The sequence below is a fragment of the Pezoporus occidentalis genome, unplaced genomic scaffold, assembly GCF_034315485.1.
Source record: "Pezoporus occidentalis ecotype Australia unplaced genomic scaffold, CSIRO_AGI_Poc_V1 ctg39, whole genome shotgun sequence".
NCBI classification, from domain to species: domain Eukaryota; kingdom Metazoa; phylum Chordata; class Aves; order Psittaciformes; family Psittacidae; genus Pezoporus; species Pezoporus occidentalis.
Genome location: NW_026915713.1, coordinates 4,692,243 through 4,713,579, shown reverse-complemented (window position 1 = coordinate 4,713,579; position 21,337 = coordinate 4,692,243). Strand labels below are relative to the sequence as shown.

At 37.0% G+C, this 21,337-nt stretch overlaps 1 protein-coding gene across 1 annotated transcript in view; it reads right to left on the bottom strand.

The window, feature by feature from the left end:
• The window catches only part of MAN1A1 (mannosidase alpha class 1A member 1), a 146,471-nt gene that overhangs the window by 44,103 nt on the left and 81,031 nt on the right, over positions 1 to 21,337 (bottom strand). Inside the window, exon 5 of the mRNA XM_062632414.1 lies at positions 17,139 to 17,233. Coding sequence (XP_062488398.1) covers positions 17,139 to 17,233 — 95 coding nt within the window. The remainder of the gene's footprint in view (positions 1 to 17,138; positions 17,234 to 21,337) is intronic.

The following is a 21,337-nucleotide window of genomic DNA, read 5'->3' as shown; positions in this document are numbered from 1 at the left end:
AAAGGCAGGGACAAATTTTAGAAAGCTTAGAGAACAGTAACAAGAATTATCACCAACTCAAGACAGCATTGCCCCAGGGATGAGGGGAGAAAGAGTGGTCTTGTTGACAAGTAATAGATTAGACATGGCAATAGCCTTCTTCCAACACATAAAAGGGGATAAATCTTCCACCAAAATGGCGACGTATTTAGCTTCCAGGACAGACATCAGAGAAAATAATACCCATCCAAAAATATTCTGACAATACTGAAGACACAGAATTGCTGGAATCAGCTTCCTTAGAAAAGCATGGAATCTCCGTTTTGCAGGTGTTGATGAAATAGCTAGACAAACATCCATCTAGGATAACTAGGCGCAGCTTTAGTGTTCAGTACAGGATACGTGACTTCTCCCTTATTTTCTGTGATTATTTCATTTCTGAAACTTCCTAAAAAAATCTGATAAATCAAGATAAAGCCAAATTATACCTCCTTGATGCATTAAGCTTGTTTACGACATCCCATCTGTGTGCATTATAAGAGGAGGAGGGAAGCAAGTAAAGCCCGTAAAGAGACCATTTCTAATTTTTAAGGTATGCCTTATTGAAGCATCTGTGGTAAGTCATTCAGTAGAAACAGTGTATCATGCAAAAATTGGTCAGTTTAGACTTAAGTGGAGAAAAAGGATACAAGTTTGAACCACTGTCTGAAGTCTGGTTACTCAGAAGTAGGCTTGTGAACTTGTACTGCTCACAAAAACCTTAACTGCACCACTGGCTGAATACTAGAATGGCAGATTTAAGCCTTCAAAGGCAGGTGCAAAAGCTATTAGCTTTTAAAAAATGCTTACTAAACCACAGTTAAGCAAAACTCAATTGATTTACAAAATGAATTGTGGGTAGAAGACAAAGAGTTTATTTATGGCCTCAATAGAACATCATGACATCATGTGAAACAACATTGCTGAAAGACTGCACATTCTAATGTCCGTTAGAAAATATTAATTTGAAAAGAATTAAAATGATATATTTTTTAAATCTTCTTTGCTTCAATAGCTTTCATTATCTAGAAAGTACGCGGTATGACATGGAATGGATAGGCTGAAAGGTCAACCGGAAAGACTTGTCAGATTTGCTGTATCAACCACGATTTGCTGGGATATATATAAAACACACAAGCCTCACATAGGCTAAGTATTGAATCAATACATTTACATTAATGGGCCTTTGACAGACTAACACTCAATTTTTTTATACTATGCAGAAACCACACGATATGAACACCATTACAAGATATATAGCATATGGTTACCATTAAAGCTCGATTACAATGAATACTTGCTCATTTATTTCTCCAAGCACTACTGCAAGGAATGTAGCAGCAGTTTCACAGATGTCAGCTGGAAATAGTAGCCTTTCATTTAATTTGCTGAAAGACCGTTCCCTCCTATTAACTTCCTCATAAAGATGTGTCAGTGTTGTAACAATAAAAATGTCATTTTAACCTGAAGTTTAAACCAATGAAGGCAAATTTCTGGAACAAACTGCTTAGCTGGCTCACTAGTGTCTGTTTTCTTCTCAATAGCTCTCAAACTGCCCCACCATAGTCTTATTTTGTGTTTACCCTCAGCTACAGCAAGATCCATTACTGCTGGGATTTTATTAGTGCTTGTTGCTGGGCAGTGGATTATTTAATATAGGGCAAACCAACTATTTTGATAAATCTTTAAAAATTATGTTCAGCTATACCATATTGCCATGGTTTAAGCCCAGCCAGTAACTCAGAACCCTGCAGCCACTCACTCGCTCCCAGAGGGATGGGGAAGAGAATCAAAAGAATGTTAACAACTCCCACGGGCTGAGATAAGAATAGTCCAGTAACTAAGGTATAACAGAAATCACTGCTGCTACCACCAATAATAATAACGGTAAGGGAAATAACAAGCGAAGAGAATACAACCACTCACCACCCGCCGACCGATACCCAGCCCGACCCGAGCAGTGTTCTAGCCCTTCTGGGTAACTGCTCACAGTTTATATACGGGGCATGACGTGTTGTGGTATGGAATACCCCTTTGGCTAGTTTGGGTTAGATGTCCTGTCTCTGCTTCCTCCTGGCTTCCCCCCCTCCCTGGCACAGCATGAAACTCAAAAAGTCCTTGGTCAGAGTAAATATTACTTAGCAACAACTAAGCTAGGTCTAGGCAGTTAGGTTATGGTGTACTTCAGTGAGCAAGGTGTGCTCATCAAAAAGCAGTAAACATAAGGTCATTCACTTTTTAATGTGAGATTAGAGCAAGAGCACTATGTATTTTTGATGTTGTCTAGGTACATCCACCTAGGTCAACACTTAGAAGCTGAGTCCACATCAGTCCACCGGACTAAGAAGCCAGGTTGACTGTTTTCTGCAACATAAAGACATGCCTGTGAGCTCCTACTCTTTTCTGCCCTTACACAAGTCAGCCTGTAATGAGTAAAAAGGTAAATCAGAGCAGAACAGGAGAACGGCAGAACAAACGGAAATATTGCTTGCTAAGTCATTCATTTTCAAGGTTGACTACCCAGGCATTAGCTCTCCGCTATAGTAATTCCAAACTATACAGCAATTTTTGGAAAAGAAAAACATAGCAGAGAGTCAGCCTACACAGCATCCAATAATCACCCTAACAGTGTCAGGCTCCAGCAGTAAGAGGTGCATTCGCTTGAAATGCTCACCCAGCCATAACACTGATATGATAATGCCATACAGTTAGTTTGAAAGTGTACAGGATTTTTAGCAAAATCCAGAACAATCTCAGCAGATACAGGTTCTCTGGTAATTCTTTTTTTCCTTAGTGGAAGAATTCAGCATCTTTTACATTTTTTGTTTTCTCAGTATGAGTATCATGAGACCATCAAAGCAGAAACCCAAAGTTACGACAGAGGATCAGCTTTCAAGGTTATATGTGCATGAACTGATCAGCAATTGGGAGATTAAAAACAGAAATTTATTTTTTTTTCTTTAAATTAAAAAAATGTTACAAGCCAAACTATCTATCAAACCTTTTAATACAGAAAAACACGGAAATATCTACAAAACACCTTGAGGCATTTATATATATACGACTGGATTTGCTTTTGGAGGATCTCTTGGACTTTACTAGCCACATCAGTTCTCCAACCATCTATTTCATTTTGTCAGCACAGCTGAATGAATTACAACACTGGATATCACTTAGGGTTATATTTTATCCTATGTATCTACAAACTAATTCTGTAAGGTGTACTTTTTGTCAGTCATAATATCTGGTAGCACATAAAAGCACACAACAAAAGTATAGCTGATCTAACTAAACAGTGTGATCAAACTGATTCACAGTACTGGAGTGCCTAATCCACCACAGAATGGCTTCAAAGAATACCTAAGACACTTTAAAACATCTCTTTCTCCAAGCAGCTGCATGTCATGTAACTATTCCTGTTTTGCCATGTGCAAACTGAGCTTTATCACTGCGAATGCTCGTGAAAATTTTGTAACACTGGTAAACACAAAGAAAACACTTAGCAAATGTGAAAATAAAACAATAAAAAATCTTAAGGTACTAGCAAAATGGTTTGAAGCAAACAAAAATAATGACATTATGAATTGTTGATAACCATGTATCTAAACAGAAAGGGAAAAAAAGCCAAATTTGCTATATTCATTATTAATTTGTTTCAAAATGTTCAATATGACTAATGCAATAAACTGTGCTGCTGCCTATTATTTATTTTGAAATACAAGCTGATTTATGAAATGATTATTTTTTTTTTTTTTACATGTAGAACATCACTCAATATTTCAGGATCCTAAAATCACTAATATTATGCTGGCTGTGGAACACAAATAAGAAGGCATAAGATGGTAAACATCAGCATTCATCATTCTCAACAATTAATGTCAACCAACAAACCTCAGAGAGTTTTCAATTTCCATGTTTTTGATTTTTTGTGTTGTTTTTTTTTTCTTGTTTGTTGGTTTTGTGTCTGTGGCCCGGAGTTATGCATAAAGCAAACCCAATATGAGATCTGTCTGAAGCTTACTCTCTACCACCAAAGCAACAGAATTTAAAAAATTCCAAGCCCTTAAGCATTAGGGAAGAAGCTGTTCTGGCAAAGGCTGTCCACTGTATCTCCTGTTGAAACTGCGCCATAAAACAACCGAAAGGACAGATTCATGGGGCTGAAAACTCCTGGCTTTTGGTTTCCAGCAACACCTTCTCTAATGCATTCCTAATAAACACTTCAACAACAACAAAAGCCCTAAAACAAGATAAGCAAACTCCCCAGAATCTTGTGTAAATAAGGCGGATTTTTAAACCATCTGACAGTGTAAGGATACTCAATAGTTTTGGATAGTTTTCAGAGTCTGATCTAATATAGGTGGTTTGCACTTTTTCCCATTCAATTGTTAAAAATAATAACAAAGATCAATCTTATGACAAGATTACGATGCCTTGCTCATGAATGTATTGTAGGAGATCAAATTTGATAGTAGCAAAACCAGTCAAGACCACTTAAGAGCATTTTCTCTTACCAGTTCCACTGCTAGGATCTTAGTTCTAATTTTTGTTCAGCAACATTTGATTTCCTAATAGATGAGAGGCACTGAGCATGAGGTCATCCACAATAACCTTCATGCCTCGTAAGTAAGGTAAGAAGGTCACAGACACTCCTCACTCAAGTCACCTTGTTGTGTTAATTCAATACACCTAGGTAATTTCTATTTTCCCTCTGTGTTTCTGAAAACCATGGATAGGTTATGAAAAATGCAAACTAATATGACCATTACTGCAATTGCATTGGATAAGTTTATTAATTTGTCCCAATTAAGTCAATAAGAGTTTTAGTAACACCATTATATTACTTGATTAGTTTTGAAAGTGATTATCCTAAGAGCTCTATTTAATTGGAAGCATCTCAATTTGCAAGGTACATTAAATTCTCAGTCGCATTTTAAGATTATTTGACATATGCAGGTCAATTACCAGTAATCTCTGTTCCATAAACTGCTTCATAAGAAACTCCAGTACAGCACTGGAAAAGAATAAAAGAGGGCTCTAAGAAATACAACTGGAATTCAGCCCTAAAATATACAACAGAACCTCAGTTCTAGTTATTATAGTAAAAGGTCATATCTAATAGCTAAAGCCATTCTGAAATGGAAAAGATTATAAAAATTTGAGCAAAGATTAAAAAACAGTTGCCTACCTTAACACAGGTGATGATAATTTGTCAGGACTGCCAAATTACTGAATTGCACTAACTGCACTCATGCCCAGCTGCACATTAATTACCAGATTAGAAAGTTATAATTAATTTTCTTAATATCACTACACTGCTTTTCTTCCTTGAGTTAATAAAAACAGATTGCAATCAATCTTTGTTAATTCATGCTGCAGAACAGAACTGCTGTAGCTATTTCCATATGCAAAAAGCAACGCATGCATAGCTCTTGGTGTAATACCCTGCCTAGAAGCTGTGTCTTCTGACATTTTAATGAAGTGTTGTAATAAGGCAAATGAATTATAAATTATAATTTGACTTAATATAGTTAGTAGAATAACTACAAAGGCTTAAAAATTAATTTTTAAAGAAACTTCTTAATGACAATATTGAAAAGTGGACAGTATTTCAACGTATTTTCAACTAGAAGTTTTACTTGTGGTTGCATTGTTGAAAGACTTAATTTCTGAGACATGTTAAATTTCTTAATCGTAGCATCATAGAATTGTTAGGGTTGGAAAGGACCTTAAGATCATCTAGTTCCAACTAGAGACACCTCACACTAAACCATGCCACCCAAGGCTCTGTCCAACCTGGCCTTGAACACCTCCAGGGATGGAGCATTCACAACTTCCCTGGGCAACCCATTCCAGTGCTTCACCAAATCAGCTGACTTTGTCATTAAAGGTGCTCTGTAACTGTCTGGCCTTTGCAGAGCACAAGTTGCAAGAAATGTTAAGAACTAGTAAAGGAAACCAGCTTCATAGAGATACAGAGTAAAATTAATCAGAATTCTTATCAAGAATGTTCAGTCATGAATACTGCAAAGATAATTGATGCAGCACTCCAGCAGCATACATTTTCCCATGTCCATATCTGTATTAGCATCAAAAGGCATTTTTATAAGACAGAAAGGATTATTCAAGGATTCTCATGTGAGAAAAAGAGATGCAGGTAAAATCAATATGCCTTTTTTCATTTATGCCTGAAAGATGTTTTATTTTTGCAGCCTCACTGCTGTTTAAAAATTATTTATTTTCTCTCCTTGCTTCCCCTTCTTCATAAAAGGTGAGAGTAGAAATACGAAAATTATGCAATCATGGCTTTCAAAGAGTGGCAACCTATTTTATCCTGATCTAGCACAAGTCTTCAATTGGTCAGCTGAGGTGTCAGAACGGGAAGACTGAATATCCAGCATTAAACGACTAAATGAAAGCTAAAAATGTTTTGAGTCTGGGTTTGTGGCTTTTTTTTTTTTTATACCACTTCTAAAGTCTTCCAGGGGGTGGTAAGACCCAAGTAATTCTGTATTCAAGGGAAATTGGAGTTAAGAAAAAGGAATTTTAAAGAATATATGGCTTTCAGCAGCAAAGTCAAGCACAACCTTTTAGTTATTTATTGCTTCTCAGCAGCCCAATTAGTCCTACCATACTACGTTATATATCTAAATGTTATAAATATGTCGACATATATAAAAAACATCTATATATGTGTATAGATACATACACACACACACCCCTGAATGTATACCAAAATATGCCTACGAATCGTATGATTATCACACCTTCCAGAATATTCAAGTACTTAAAAAATATTCAAGACCTTAAGGAAAATGTGTTACATGATAATACATTAGGAGGAGTAGGATTTATGGATCAACTCTTCCATAAAGCATCTTACCTTAAGGTAGTAACTTTAGCATATGCCCCATTTTGGGTACTGCAGAGGCAGAGAAGCAGACCAACTAGACAACCTCAAAGTCATGAGGGAGTATGGATGGAAGAAGGCAAGGGCTGAAAAACAGTCATCCCAGAAGTCTCAGAAGACACATGCAGCACAATACCCAGTACGTCTCCCAAACATTAGTTTTCACAAGCTATGAAACTAACATCTGAAAAAAAGGCTGACAGAAGCAACCTGTAGTTCTGAAAAACATGATGCACCCATGATTCAGATTCCTCTTATGCAAGATGTGGGGGTAAGGGCAGAATCAGAGTTCAGCAAAAAATCTTCCATTAGAGCTGAAAATTATCACTGAAATGCTTTTCATCCAAAATAAAAACGGACTAGAAGTTTGCAGCAAGCATGAAAGAGGAATACCAGGGTTAAAAGATACATAAATTGGAGCAGGATCAAAAAAGGATTACAATAGCTCTTGATTTACAGGAAACATAAAACCAAAAGGCAATGGATGATCTCAGATGCTTGTCATAAAAACTTGCAACTTAGATTAAGGATTCAAATAAGGTCTGAAGGCTGAAGAGACATTACAAGAAACAATATAGCTGTTTTCCAACCAAAACCTGTACCATTACGTTGACTAACAGTGAGATAACTGAAACTAACAAGTACAGCACTACACCTATCTGTATTTAATGCTGAAATTATTGTTTAAAAACAAGGATGTGTTCAGTATTCAGCTGCATGCATGAAGATGGTCATAAAACTGAGAAAATCCAACTAATGATCAGCAATTATGCAAGTAAGTTTCCTGGAAAGATCATGTTAAGATTCCTGAAAAGAAAACTCCTCAAATCCCACCAAATGCTAAATGTAATTGAACAATTAACAAATATTAAACTTTAGTTTCTGTTAAAATCTAAAGCTAAAAATCAATCTGCATGAAAGTTTTGTTATTCTGATATTACAGACGGATATCTAGAGAAAAAAAAAGGCATTTTAGGCTGCTTTGTTAATTTCACTCTAAAAGATTAAATGAAAAACTGCACTGAAAGAGTGCCTGATGTATCAATGAAAATGGAAACGCCATGAATGTCTGAAGAGCAAAAGATGTCACAGCAGTTATGACTAGTCAAATTAAAAATGCTTATACAAATGGCATAGAAAACATCTGTCAGCATCGGTATAATGAAAATGAAAAAAAAAAAAAACAAAATTCAAGTTTCACAGTATTAATAGGATTATTAAATACCATAAAGAGAAGTTTAAAATTCAGGTAAGTGAAATAGTTGTTTGTGTTATACATGACGCACCAGAACTGCACCAGTTACAGGTAGGGCTTAGAACTCTAAGGTATAGGAACCTATATATTTGTCATCCAGCTGGGAGGTTACAGCTGGGAGGAGGTAAATGAGAGATCTTTGCATATCCAGAATAATAAGAAACCATATAACAACAAATAGAGATTTACTAGTATGTATAAACACACATATAGCTGTGTGTAATGTACTTTGAAAAGTACTGAATGGAATTATTTTTTTTTTTAATTGAGAAAAAAATGTCTTTTGTGAAGATGGTAGCAGAATCTGTTCTCAGTAATGATTTCTGAAAAAAATGTGGTTAGCAACTCTTCTTCACACTCATTATTTTAGGACAGTAAGAATACAAAATAACTACAAACATTCACCTATTTAAACTAGCGCTTACATTAGAATCTAAAATGGCCCTGCTTTTGATGCTAAGGAAAAACCTTGTTCCTCCAGACTTATAATGTTGAGCAGGTATCCTAATTCAGTCAAAGTATCATGCTTGGTAAATCTGAATCTGTATTATCCACATCATAAAGATGCTTAAATCAGAGTAGGGAAAAAAAAAAAGAGGCAAACAAAAAAACCAAACCCAACCCCACACAGCTTTCCATTTAGGAATTATTATTTTTAAAAATGACCTGTCTGAGCTAAGAATTTAGCCAGGAATTAAAGTAATTCCAGCTAAAATACATAAGCAAAACACTTTGTTAATGCCTCCTCTCCTCATCTCATGGTCATTTAAAGAGTTCCCTAAGGAGAAACAAGTGATGTGTTTTGCAGGCAAATTCCCACAAACGCACATAATTTTATGAAATACACAAAGCAAATAATTTGTCTTCAAAATTTGTCAGTTAGAAAATACTGAAGAGAAACAGTCCTATCTCTATCATTTTTAGATGATATGTTTCCCTGACATGACTGGAATTGCAGTGGAAGTGACTGAGAAATGCTTGCGCTCGTTTTATCTATTTAATGAAACCTAAGGTCTGGACAAATTGATTCCCCTCCCTCTGAAAGAGGCCTCTTCCAACAGTCACATTTTGTCTGCTATAACTAATCATTTACTGGGCACAGAGTAAAATTAGGGCATACATGATACAAGCAATTAAAAGGGAAATGATCTTTAACGAGTGCAAAGATTAATGCGCCTACACTCAGGTGACGGACTTCCGAGCACAGTCAATACGTGGTCAAGAAAGGGCAGCTCTGTAGGCCAGGCACTGGGTAGTTAATTCAGGGCAGGATAACCGCTCCTCAGGCTACTTTGTAGTGCCTGGCTCCCTAATCACTCTGACAGGAGCTAGTTCCTGCTGCGCTGGTGAAATGTACAAAGATGTCTCATCTCAAACTGAGCCTCATCCTGTACATCTTTATGTATGACTTCAACTCTCAGCTATTTGGCAACTCAACACTAAGGGTTCCCTGGCATCTCCTAGGCAGTGGGAAAGTATGCCATACAAATAACTCCTCATTATCTGCCAATATCAAGGTGATAATAGCAGTTACCCAGCTAAAGCAAGAGCACAAACACCACCAACACCTATATACTAGTTTATAAAATCCTATTCTCAACAAATGCAATTTCAAAATCTTGTGGGCAGATTTCTTAGGGCAGCAAAAGTGAGAATCTGACGCAACTATTCAGGTGCTCAGGAAACAAACTGTGGATCTGCTGCAACTTTCGCACACTCATCACTATCCACCTTGTGCTTCAAAGATGGACTTGTTAATTTGCAACCAGACTAGTAGAAAATTTGCAGTACCTGATCAGTGCATGCTAAATATTGGTACATGCCACAGATGACCAGGGTGAACTTCCTACTCCTGATTTCTCTTAGGGCAAAACAAAATAGTGTTTATTCTGACTCAAATCCTTCCCTCTTTCCAGCATAGAAGATTTTCATATCTTCTTTATAAATAACACACCAAAAAAGCCATTTCCCCCCTTTTTTAAGCCATCAAGAGAAAAAAAAAAGATATCTGGGGAAAGTTTTGATACTCTGAAGAGAGGGTCTGCTGTGGAGGGGGTCAAACCCATGAAGACCAAGACCCCCTGGTTTCTGTGGGACTGTCTGGCAAAAGTTTTTTTTGTAGAAGAATAGTATCTATCATTAATACCACAGAGATCTATAAAGTGTTTGAAATCCTACATTTTGCACTGAGGAATTGCATTACTAATAGTCACATAGGGTTTTTCATAGATAAGTAGCATGGTAATTACAAACTTGTAAGTATTTATACTCATTTTACAGTGCACTAATAAACTGTGGGGAAACAGTGTTTAAACTCTGAATTTGGAACTAGAATCTGTTTCCTTTGGCTATAAAGCAAGCACTTGAACTGAGAAAGATATTTTGCAGTAGCAATAATAGGTCCCAAATTCTTCCTGTGTTATTGCCAGAGGGCAGCCTCCCACACAAATTCAGCATTACAATATTGAATCGAAGCTGCTGTTTGAATAATACAACTTAACATCATAGGCTATCACCAAAATAATATTTTTCTTGGTTCTTTTTCCCCCCCTGCCAAACAGATATGTTTCTTGAGTGATCGCATGGAATTTTTTTTAATATTTTTAAAATGAGATATTTTGTGTTGCTCAATGGCAAATCAGACACCACCACACATCAAAAGTATCCACCTTGAAAGTGCACGGACATGTACTGATACCTACAAGGAGAAAATCTAAATTTTAATAACATTCTCAGACTAATTTTTGTAATGTGCGACCACAGAACTACTTATGGAAATTCAAAGGAAAAAAGGAAACCTCTGTGGTTTTGTGGTTTTTTTTGTGTCTGTGGGTTTTTTGTTGTTTTTTTTGTTCTTTTTTTTTTTAATATAATTTTACAATAGTTCCTTTGATTCTTACTGGGTATAAAGCAGCAGTCATGTAAAGCAGAACTGGCATTGTTTCAGATGAGGTAAAGGGATGGCAAGCAAATTGCTTACTGTGGTGCTCTAACATGTTCTAAAACAGTGAAATTGCTAATCAGATGACATATAACAAGGTGATATCAAAATGGCCCAAGCACAAAATTATTCTTCAAGTTTGCTTTGCAGCCAGTAATGACACAAGCAATGTAAACTTGTTTATGAATCATGCAATGAACCAGTAGGTTAACCAGCACCTGAAATAACAGTGCTGAAAAAATGTACCTTTTGCTAAAAACATCCTTGTCACTAGTTACTTATAAATTAGGATTGAATTAACTTCCTCAATTCAAAAAGTCAGTTCTTTCAATTATTTCCTAATGTCTTCTCTGGTCAGTGAAAAGAGATTGTTATCTCTAGAAGGCAAATAATTCTATTTGCCAAAACATGCTTAACACCGGAGATACAGTTCAGCTAGGATTTATCTCTTTGAATCTAGTGCTAATACAAATCTACACTATGATTCAGACATCTGAAGGCAAAAGTCTGGTTTCAAGTGGTCTGTTTTACTACAGGGGAAATCTCAGTGTTTAACTCAATATCCAAATCCTTTTTCTTACTATTACCACTTTAATTTATTACATCAGTGGAGCATTTACCAAAAACACACACAGAGCACCTGTGTGTGCAAACTAGACTACTTTTAGGGGTTTTTTTTGTAGATAGTTTTCATTTCTTCCTCTAAAATTATGTCCAATTAAGACAGAAAGGACAAAATTAAGGATTCCATCTAAAAATGACTTCTGCATGGTCCTACAATGACAAATCATGCAGACAATTTAAGCTTTTCTTCTCTAAAACCCCTTTAAAAAACAGGTTTATTTTTGACAAAGATAGTTAACTTTGAGGATAATAATAAGCTTTATTATTAACTCTGTAGTATTGTTTTTAATTTAATTTAGACATGAGAGTTAATAATGCAAACTAGAAAATTTAAATTAGTCATCCTGAATGAATCTCTGCAACGAAGTGCTTCTTCACCAGGAAGGAGCACTTGTTACTAGGACAAGTAAAAACATGAAATACTAACTTTGTTGAAGAATATAATAGCATACTGAAGAATATACATCATACAAACAGCTTGATGTTTAGGATGAATTTGCAGAATAATGTAACAATCACATTTCAGGCATTTCTGACAATGTGAGGGAATCAAGCTGTCCAAAAAGTTTACTGAATTTGCAAGTTTGGATCCTCTCCTCTTTATATTGTCAAACTTTCTCAATGCATTAAGATTCCTTTGCAAACTATAAAGGAAGATACTCCTAAGTGCATTGATTATGTTTTGGAAGAAGCCACAGAACTCAAAGAGAACCATTCTGTTAAATGCTAAGACGTTTTCTAAAGTTTCGCTATGGAGGTAGCTCACTCAAAACATTTTGAAGGCCACCTATTCCTCAAGTGATTTAGGCACTTGTGGCCTTAAAAATATTTTGAATTTGGGAATTACATGGAAACTTTAAAACATTGTTGAGCAAGTTCTGCTGTCTAAAGACCACCATTTCATACCTTGGTGGTTGGTTTATCAGCCATATTTCCTCCTAGGCAGAAAGTGCCGATAAACTCCTTTAAATGCCTGTAATGTAAAGTGCTCTGAAATACCAGAGCATGTGTCCCAGAAGAGAACAACACCTGCTTGTGTCACCCTGGCAGATGCTGCGGCATTTAAGCATAAAATCCCTCTTAAACCATTCAACAACAACAAAACCACCTACAAAACTAAAGGTGTTTTTTTCCTTGTTATTTTCAGGTTTTTTTTCAAGTAATGTGAGAGAAAAAGACTGGTTTTGAAGCTGTGTGTCTATCTTGTTTGGAATCCACACAGTGGCTCCAAGGGCTTAGTAGCTCTAAAAAAACTTCTGTTGAAACACTGAATGCTTTGAGGCCCGGAAAGGCATAACTTAAATATTCTGTAGTTGTAGTTTACTGTACAAATTTAAAAAAAATAAAATAAAAAAGTCAAAAGAGGACGTTGCTTTAAAATAATGCTGACAACTTTCCAAGAGCACAAACACTGCACTTTTGTCACTTTCTTCCTTAGATATCTACAAATGAGTAACTACTTTTTGCAAACAATTTAGCTAGGCCTCTGCTGTCTCACTTCACAAAATACATAATATTGAATTCAACTCAGGTCCACTGTTAATGTACAATCAGTGCTAAAGTGTAAAAGGCAAAGAATCCTGAGCTGACATCAGGCACAGTAAACATTTTACATCTATGTCAATTAAATCTTACCACTCTGTATGGTTTGATTTTAATACAAAATAATCAAACTCCTCCTTTTTTTTATTTCTGTTAAGCTTCCCTGCTCTGATCCACTCCACCCATACCTCACAGCTTCTCTTCCTATAAAGAACTTCCCATATTCTCTAGATCTGTAAATGTTTACATAATTTGCTTTTGTCACTGAGACAGCGGAATAGGCATAGTATCCCTCTTAGACACAACAACATTTGCAAGCAGGCTGGACATCCAAAAATGCTATTTCTAGATTGTTCTGTTTCCAGAAGAAAAATACCCTTTACTCCAGTGAAAAACTTTTTCATTAAACTTTTCATTTTCATTTAACTTTTTCATTTCATTTTTCATAATCATTTTCCGAAGTTTCAGATGCACTTAAAAGTTATATGATACACTGATTCTTCATAAAAAGCCACGCACCGTAATGATTAACAGTATTACTACATTGTAGCACACAAGAAATAATAAATAACCTTAAAACAGCTATTCAACTGGTCAGCATATACAGAGCAAACATTTTATGGAAAATATATTCTTCCATATAGGAATGCTTCTAGGTTGCTTATTAGCAAATAGCAATGTGGTCTTATTGGAAACAACAGTGACTAAAAAAAGGTACACGTTTACTTTCAAAGGGGGAAGAAGTGACATAAAGAGACAATTTCTATCCAAAAGAAAAAAATTATTGTCCAGGATCTCATCCTCAGAAATTTATTACTGCCTGATCCAACAAACAACAATCTGGGTTCTCTGTGTTTCACATCTGGGCATCATCCCATAAACACAAGTCCTACAAGTCCCTTTTTAACAGTTACAGGGGTAAAAATAAATAGATAGATTAAAAATGTTACTTGATCCTTCAAACATGATGCAAGCTGGGTATTTGTAAGATTACTTAACTCCCTAAGAGAGTTATAATTTCAGACTTCTTTATTTCAATAAAAGAGAGGCATATTACAGAAATACACAAGCAATTCGAATGCTCAGTCATAAATTACTTGAAGTTTTTAAAGAGTAAGGGAAATGAAAATTTTAGCATGAAGAAGCCAGATTGTCATGGCTCACTCAGAAGAAAAATAAAGGATTGTGAATTAAAGGCATTTTAGAGAAGCTGTTGTAGTTGGTGTTTTGGAAGTACTGAAGATATCTAAAACAAAAGATATGGGTGAGAGAGGAAAATAAGTGAGTAAATAATTAAAGTGGCTTTGCCAACTTGTGCTCCTTATCCCCCAAAGAAGACTTAAATCTGTCTATCAAGCCACAATCACTTTACACACATCTCCTTCTGCAGCCTCTCTTTATACCAGTAGTTTCAGTCAGTACAGTCAACAAGTGTTACACAACACTGGTTACTCAAATAAGCAAGTGAGCTGTAAAAGGAATTTCAAATTTGGTGGTATAAGGAGAAGTGAAAAACAAATGGTGATGATGAGCTAAGATGTGGAGCAATGATAACATCAGAAATGTGGAAATGCGGTGAAACATTTAGAAAGAAAAGGAAATCCCAGTACAAACTACCATTCTACTTAAATGCACTTCAGACACAAAAGGCAATTTTACAAATACACACTCAAGAATTTGCTAATAATTTTAACTGAAGAATAGTACAGTGAACTTTTAAATATACTTGATAGTAAGGTATATACCTGATAGGTATGATGGTGAGTGTCCCATGGTCATTAAGTCATGAGGAAAGAAGCAGGATGAAGAAAAGCAATGGAGAAGAGTACAAGACTTCAGTTGGATGCCTTTGGTACATAAGGACACGCTCAGACAAAAAAACCACATATGTGTTTACACACAGTGGCATGCAAGGAGAGAGCAAGTCTGGCTATGATGATACAGGACAGAGAAAACAAACTATTTTGTGAAGAACATTTGCATAATGAAACAAATATCCAGCTCATCTGTCAATCCAAAAATAGTAATTTAAAAATAACCACTGACACCCACAATCTTTTGTGAGTGTTCTCCAATTTGAAGCACAAATCAAAATAAAATCAAATAAAGTACTAATCAGAAATGAGGCATATTAGATCCGTAATATATGCAGGTTTCAGTGGCTTAGCATTTCCTAAGCTTGGATGACAGTGTATTTGTTTACACACAGTATTATGGAAGAGTCACCTACTGAAGGTCAAATCTAGACAGATGTGCAAGGATTCAGAATGAAAAAACAATAACTTAGCATTTAATGTAACTTTTTCTGCCACAGCAAAGGAAGTTATCTTGGCAGAGATCCTCTTCCAATTTTGTGTCAGATAAGAAATTAATTTCTTTTGCACTACCACCTTGCAGTGTTTGTGGCTGACATTTGTAGTGCACCACAGCAGTTGTGAGGAGCTAGGATCAAAACCATGAACACCTATCACAGAATTGAACTATTTGCAAATCACATTAACGTATTTCGTGGATAAGCAGGGATTTAGATAAGGCCTACATATAAGGCAAATTTTTGTTTACATACACTATGTAGAATAAGGTACTGCATTTACAAACATAAGCTAGACTTTTTTGGTAACAGCTTAGAAAAACTCCAAAGCCACAAAACTCAAGCTGCTGTGCTAGTGAACTTGTAGAGAATTCATTAAAATCTGTTGAGAATAATTAGTATGCATGCAAGTAACAACTCCAAGTCTGAGGATCAGCACTGGGCAGCCGTTAATCACACCCTTCAACAATGAGCAAGCTCAGAAAGTGCTAACTCCCTCCTGCTCCTGCACACAGACATGTTTTTTGCCTCCCACCTCACTTTTGGTTGAAAGGAAGGTGAAAGACAAGCCTGTCTGAACTGACACACCAGAGGTTTCTGTAGAGGCTCTGAGCAGTTTATTGTGAAACTTGAAGCCAACCAGGCAAGTATGTCAATGTACATACTGCTATGGGGAAAAGCGTACCCTTAAATACAGATCAAACAGAGAACAGTGGAAGATGCTGACTATCAAGGAGGGAATCACACAAAAACCATAACACCAACACAGGGATATGTGAAATTCTTGGTTCACTTTCTTGTGACAGGTGTTGCTGGGGTTTATTTGCAGTGTGGAGAAAGCTAATGTGTCCTTACCAGTACACAAATATCCCTCACAGGTGTAACTTTCAATATTATTCCTCAAACAGTGTAAAGAAAACATTTTCTTTAACAACAGTATCACTACCAGCAGCCCTGAGATGGACCATGGAGATGCTAACACCTGTCTGGGGTCAGGTACTGGAGGTCAGAGAGACTTCAGGAGAGCATGCATTTTCTGCAGCAAACACATAGCTGCCTTCAAATCACAACTGGTCAAAGCAACCATTCTTTGGGAGAAAGTGCATAACAGCAAGTCACTTGTAGCAGGTATTACTCTTGCTTCTTGATATGAAGGATACACTGATACTACATGTGAGAACAGTACAAAGTGGTTGGAAACCCTATGCCTTCAGAGCAACACATGCTTTTTTGCTATTACCCTACCTATAGCAACACTAAAAGCAATGAAAGACTTCAGTAAAAGTGATAGGCAACATACTAACTGACAAAAAAGCAGCCAGTACATGAATAAATGTACTTCTATATGCATTCCTGCGCATACAACATATATCTACTTAAACTTCCAAATTTAAACTATAGAACTAAGGATATTATATCAACTTTCATGTAACTGGGGAGACAAAAACTGTGTAGCAATTGTAATAGTTCTGTGGTGAAGATGGTTTCAGCATAACTTTTTTTCTATACTTTAGTCACCAAAGATCGGTTGGTTTACCTCTTGATATTAAGCAATGCCCAAGGTATGCCGGTGGGAGTGTTGAAAGCAGGTAGCAATTTCTCTCCAAGCTCTACTGCCTTTTTTCGGAAAACCTGGAAGTTAAGAAGAAACAAAGTGTTGGAAAATGCATTGTTGCTCCTACTACATTAATTTAGATAATACCATTATTAAGTGTACAGTACAAGTCGTCTCAGCACAACAAAGCATCCCTGCATTTTTAGTGACATCAAAGGAACGAAGCAGCACGTCTCATTTTCCATTACACACAGTAAGTGGAGAACTCACACAGCAGGACCATGCAGTGATGATACCCAGACGACCTGCATCTGGCATGACTAGCATCAAGCCAGAGACATCAGCATGGCTGCACCAGCTCCGGTTTGCTCAGAGCTTCTTGCGCACTGCCTGCTGTGTCTGACAGGTACTCCAGGGTCAGAGAGAGGGCTGTTCTCCAGATACGCTGCTAGACCCAGGCTGGATGGTAGGCAGCCGGCATCTCCTCCCACAGTGGCAGGGATGCAGCCACAGAAATGCCACCTTTGCTCTGTATGAGGTTTATTAACAGCAGCTAAGCATGCTGTAGGAACCCAGGCTGGATTGCTTTGTGCCTGCCATACTGCGAATGTGCTGTACAGGCAGTCTGCACACAAACCACATCACCCCCCTCAGAAAAAAAAGAAGAAAAACTGTATTTTTGCAGCACTACAATCTTTAAGGACTTCTTTTATACAGCTGGTTTATACTCAGGTGGTGTCAATGCCATGATTCATAAAAATATTGGAATATATCCCTGCAGGTAACTGAGACTTCACTTATGTTTAGCATCTAAAGTGCTCCAGCTTTCATCTTAAAAACAAGAAGCGGTAAGACCACAAACACTTAATACATGATCACAAATTGGCAAAAAATTTAGCATGAGGAACTTTCGTATCCACAGTAATAGTTACAAAGCTAGAACAAAGAAAATTTTGCTCTCCTTCCACTACCAGCTCAGCTCAAGTTACATTAACCTGACTTTTTGAGCACTAAGGGCTTTAGTAAGATAGTTTTTAATTAGAAGCAATATTGTTCCAACTTAAATATAGAAACCTATTTAGTGATTTCAATACGTGTATGTTCAAGGCCTATTTGCTTGGAATTACACTGAGATCCTATGCAATGGTGAAAGGGATTATCCCAGGTGTAGTGGCCAAGATAGCAAAGTCACCTTCATTGTTCTCCCTTTCTAATAACAGCTTCTTTCAATTAATTTTTTCTCCTCTCAGACATGTTTATGATAAATTATTATTTATGTCTAAGAAATCAACTTGTACATCTGCTGCATCTCACAGCGTAGCAAAACACAGTAATTTTTTTTTAGAAGGAAAAAAAAGCACTTTTGTTGAAGTTGCCATTGTCCATCCCTCAAGCATGTCAAGGTCTCTCTGGGTGGCATCCCTTCCCTGCAGCGTATCAAGTGGATCTCACAGCTTGGTGTCATCGGCAAACTTGCTGAGGGCGCACTTAATCCCACTGTCCATGTCACTGACAAAGATGTTGAAGATGACTGGTCCCAACACTGATCCCTGAGGGATGCCACTCATTACTGGTCTCCAGCCGGACATTGAGCCATTGACCACAACTCTTTGTGCGTGGCCATCCAGCCAATTCTTTATCCACCAAGTGGTCCGTCCACCAAACTGATGTCTCTCCAATTTAGAGACAAGGATGCCGTGCGGGACAGTGTCGAACACTTTGCACAAGTCCAGGTAGATGACATCAACTGCTCTACCCCTGTCCATCAGTTCTGTAGCCCCATCATAGCAGGCCACCAAATTGGTTAGGCAGGACTTCCCCTTAGTGAAGCCATGCTGGCTGTCACCAAGCACCTTGTTGTTTTTCATGTGCCTTAGCATGCATTCCAGGAGAATCCGCTCCCAGATTTTGCCAGGCACAGAGGTGAGACTGACTGGTCTGTAATTCCCCGAGTCATCCATTTTCCCCTTCTTGAAAATAGGGGTTATATTTCCCTCTTTCCAGTCATTGGGAACTTCACCTGACTGCCATGATTTTTCAAATATGACGGACAGTGGCTTAGCAACTTCATTTGCCAGCTCCTTCAGGACCTGGAATTTTCTTGTGTATTTTGTGCACAAGACCCAGGGCCTTGTACACATAAATGAACGTAAAACTCTGGAATAATCATGTTACTTGTAAAAAAACTCTAGACTACCCCAAAGTATCTTTATATGACACAGATCTCAAGATTTTTGTGACAATAGCCCATGATTTAGAATTACAGTAGAAGGTATTCTGAGGGATGTTAAGTCATTTGAAGCTGAATTTTGGCTGGAGTCAGAAAACTTTTTAAGTGGATTGCATGTGAGTGCTGGGAGAAACTTGAAGCAGGGCAGCAAGGGAAACAATTTGCTCAGAAATCCTATCATAATCCATGTTATTTCTGACTCCCCTGATCACTGATTGTGTGGATTCTGCTGAGAGTTATGGATTTGTGATCTTCATCCAGCACATAATTCAGACTCCCCAAGGGTTAAAACCTTGAGGGACACTCAGAAATGTTTGGTGCAGAATAAAATCATCTTTTAGTAGATTTGCCTGAGAGAAACAAGTGACCATAACCCACCAGGAGCCTACAAACTTTCCCCTCGTTACACTACCTTGGTCTGTTAAACCCAAACCTATGCTTTGCTCTTTCAGCACAAGAGAGGTCTCCTCAGCCTTCCACTACATATGGTGTAATCAACTCATCAGCTTACCTTAGTATCTCTGAAACACTTAAGTATTAACAGGAGAACAGTTATGATGACCCTCCCAAGCAATGGACACACAAAGATCCTGAATTTCTGTAGCTCTTGCTGTGCAGAGTAAAACCCTATCTTTTGCTACAGATAAAGAGAGTAGACACTGTACTTTATGCAATGTGGTTAAAGGTGCCATATATACTCTGTTTATATGTGTATTTAAAGATAAAAGGAGGTCTCCGTTTCATAAAGCACATACATATTTAACCACAGCAGTGGCAGCCAAGCTCAGTAACTCCTTGTGTAGTTACTGTAACTACAAACAGTAACTCACAGGATGTGTTATTTCTTCCTCATTAAAAAGATTACCTGCAAACTCAGAAAGAGGTAAGTTACAATAATTGCTTCTGGACAAAAATGTAACATTTTAGTATCTTAATTAAAGATTTGATGCACAGCAATAATGCTTTACTTTCACATTTCTACCTACTCACGTTTTTTTTCAATTATATTGTATTTCTTTTAGAAATTAACAACCTAATTGATTTCTTTCAAAATAAAATTGCCTACTTCATGGAAATGTCAAAAAGAATGGTTATCAAAAAATAAACACATCCGATATGAAGGGCTAATTTAACATGGCTGAATGACTGCTAAATCACTATTAAGCACAACAGTATAGGAAAGAATGACAAGAATACACCACCACTCTGAATGACTGAACACCATGACAACAGCCTCATGCAGCAAAAAGATGCTCTTCAGCAAGGGTAAAAGGGGGAAGATTAATAAAGGAACTGTCTTATTGTTCAATTTGCAGCTTTAACAATTGAAAAAAATGTAATAGGAAAAGCAGGTACAGCAATTATTGCACACGTTCCACAATTCTCACCATACTTTTCTTTTGCAGAAACACCTAATATTGAACAAGAAATAAATATTGCACCAGGTGTAAACTAATTTTTTTTCAGATAATAAAAGTAAATAAAGAACAGGAACTTCTACTTGATGTCTCTACTGCCGACATGAATTTCAACTTTTTGCCATGCCATAATCTCTCCCCACTATCACTCAGTAATTTTTCAGTAAGCAAAAAGTATGACATCCATGTCTGAGATGCACAAACTAAAGGCAGAAATAACAGAGTACAAAAGTGAGAGATTTTATACATAATAAAGGAAAAGTTCTACAGCAGAATTTCCCATGACTTTGGTTATTTTGAAAGGCTTTAGGACTTTTCCTGGCCTCTGCTCATGGATGCTCAGCCAGCAGTAACACAGGCTTATTTACACAAAGTACTCCAACTGGATCAAACCTGGCAGAAGCTATCACAGCCCTCTGCCTCCACCCACACTTAGTTCTCACAGTTTAAATATTTTCTACAAGTCTAAAAGTCTACAAACAACTCCCAAGGCCTTTAAGACTTGCATTGCTGCTCTATCAAGATCAAGACTG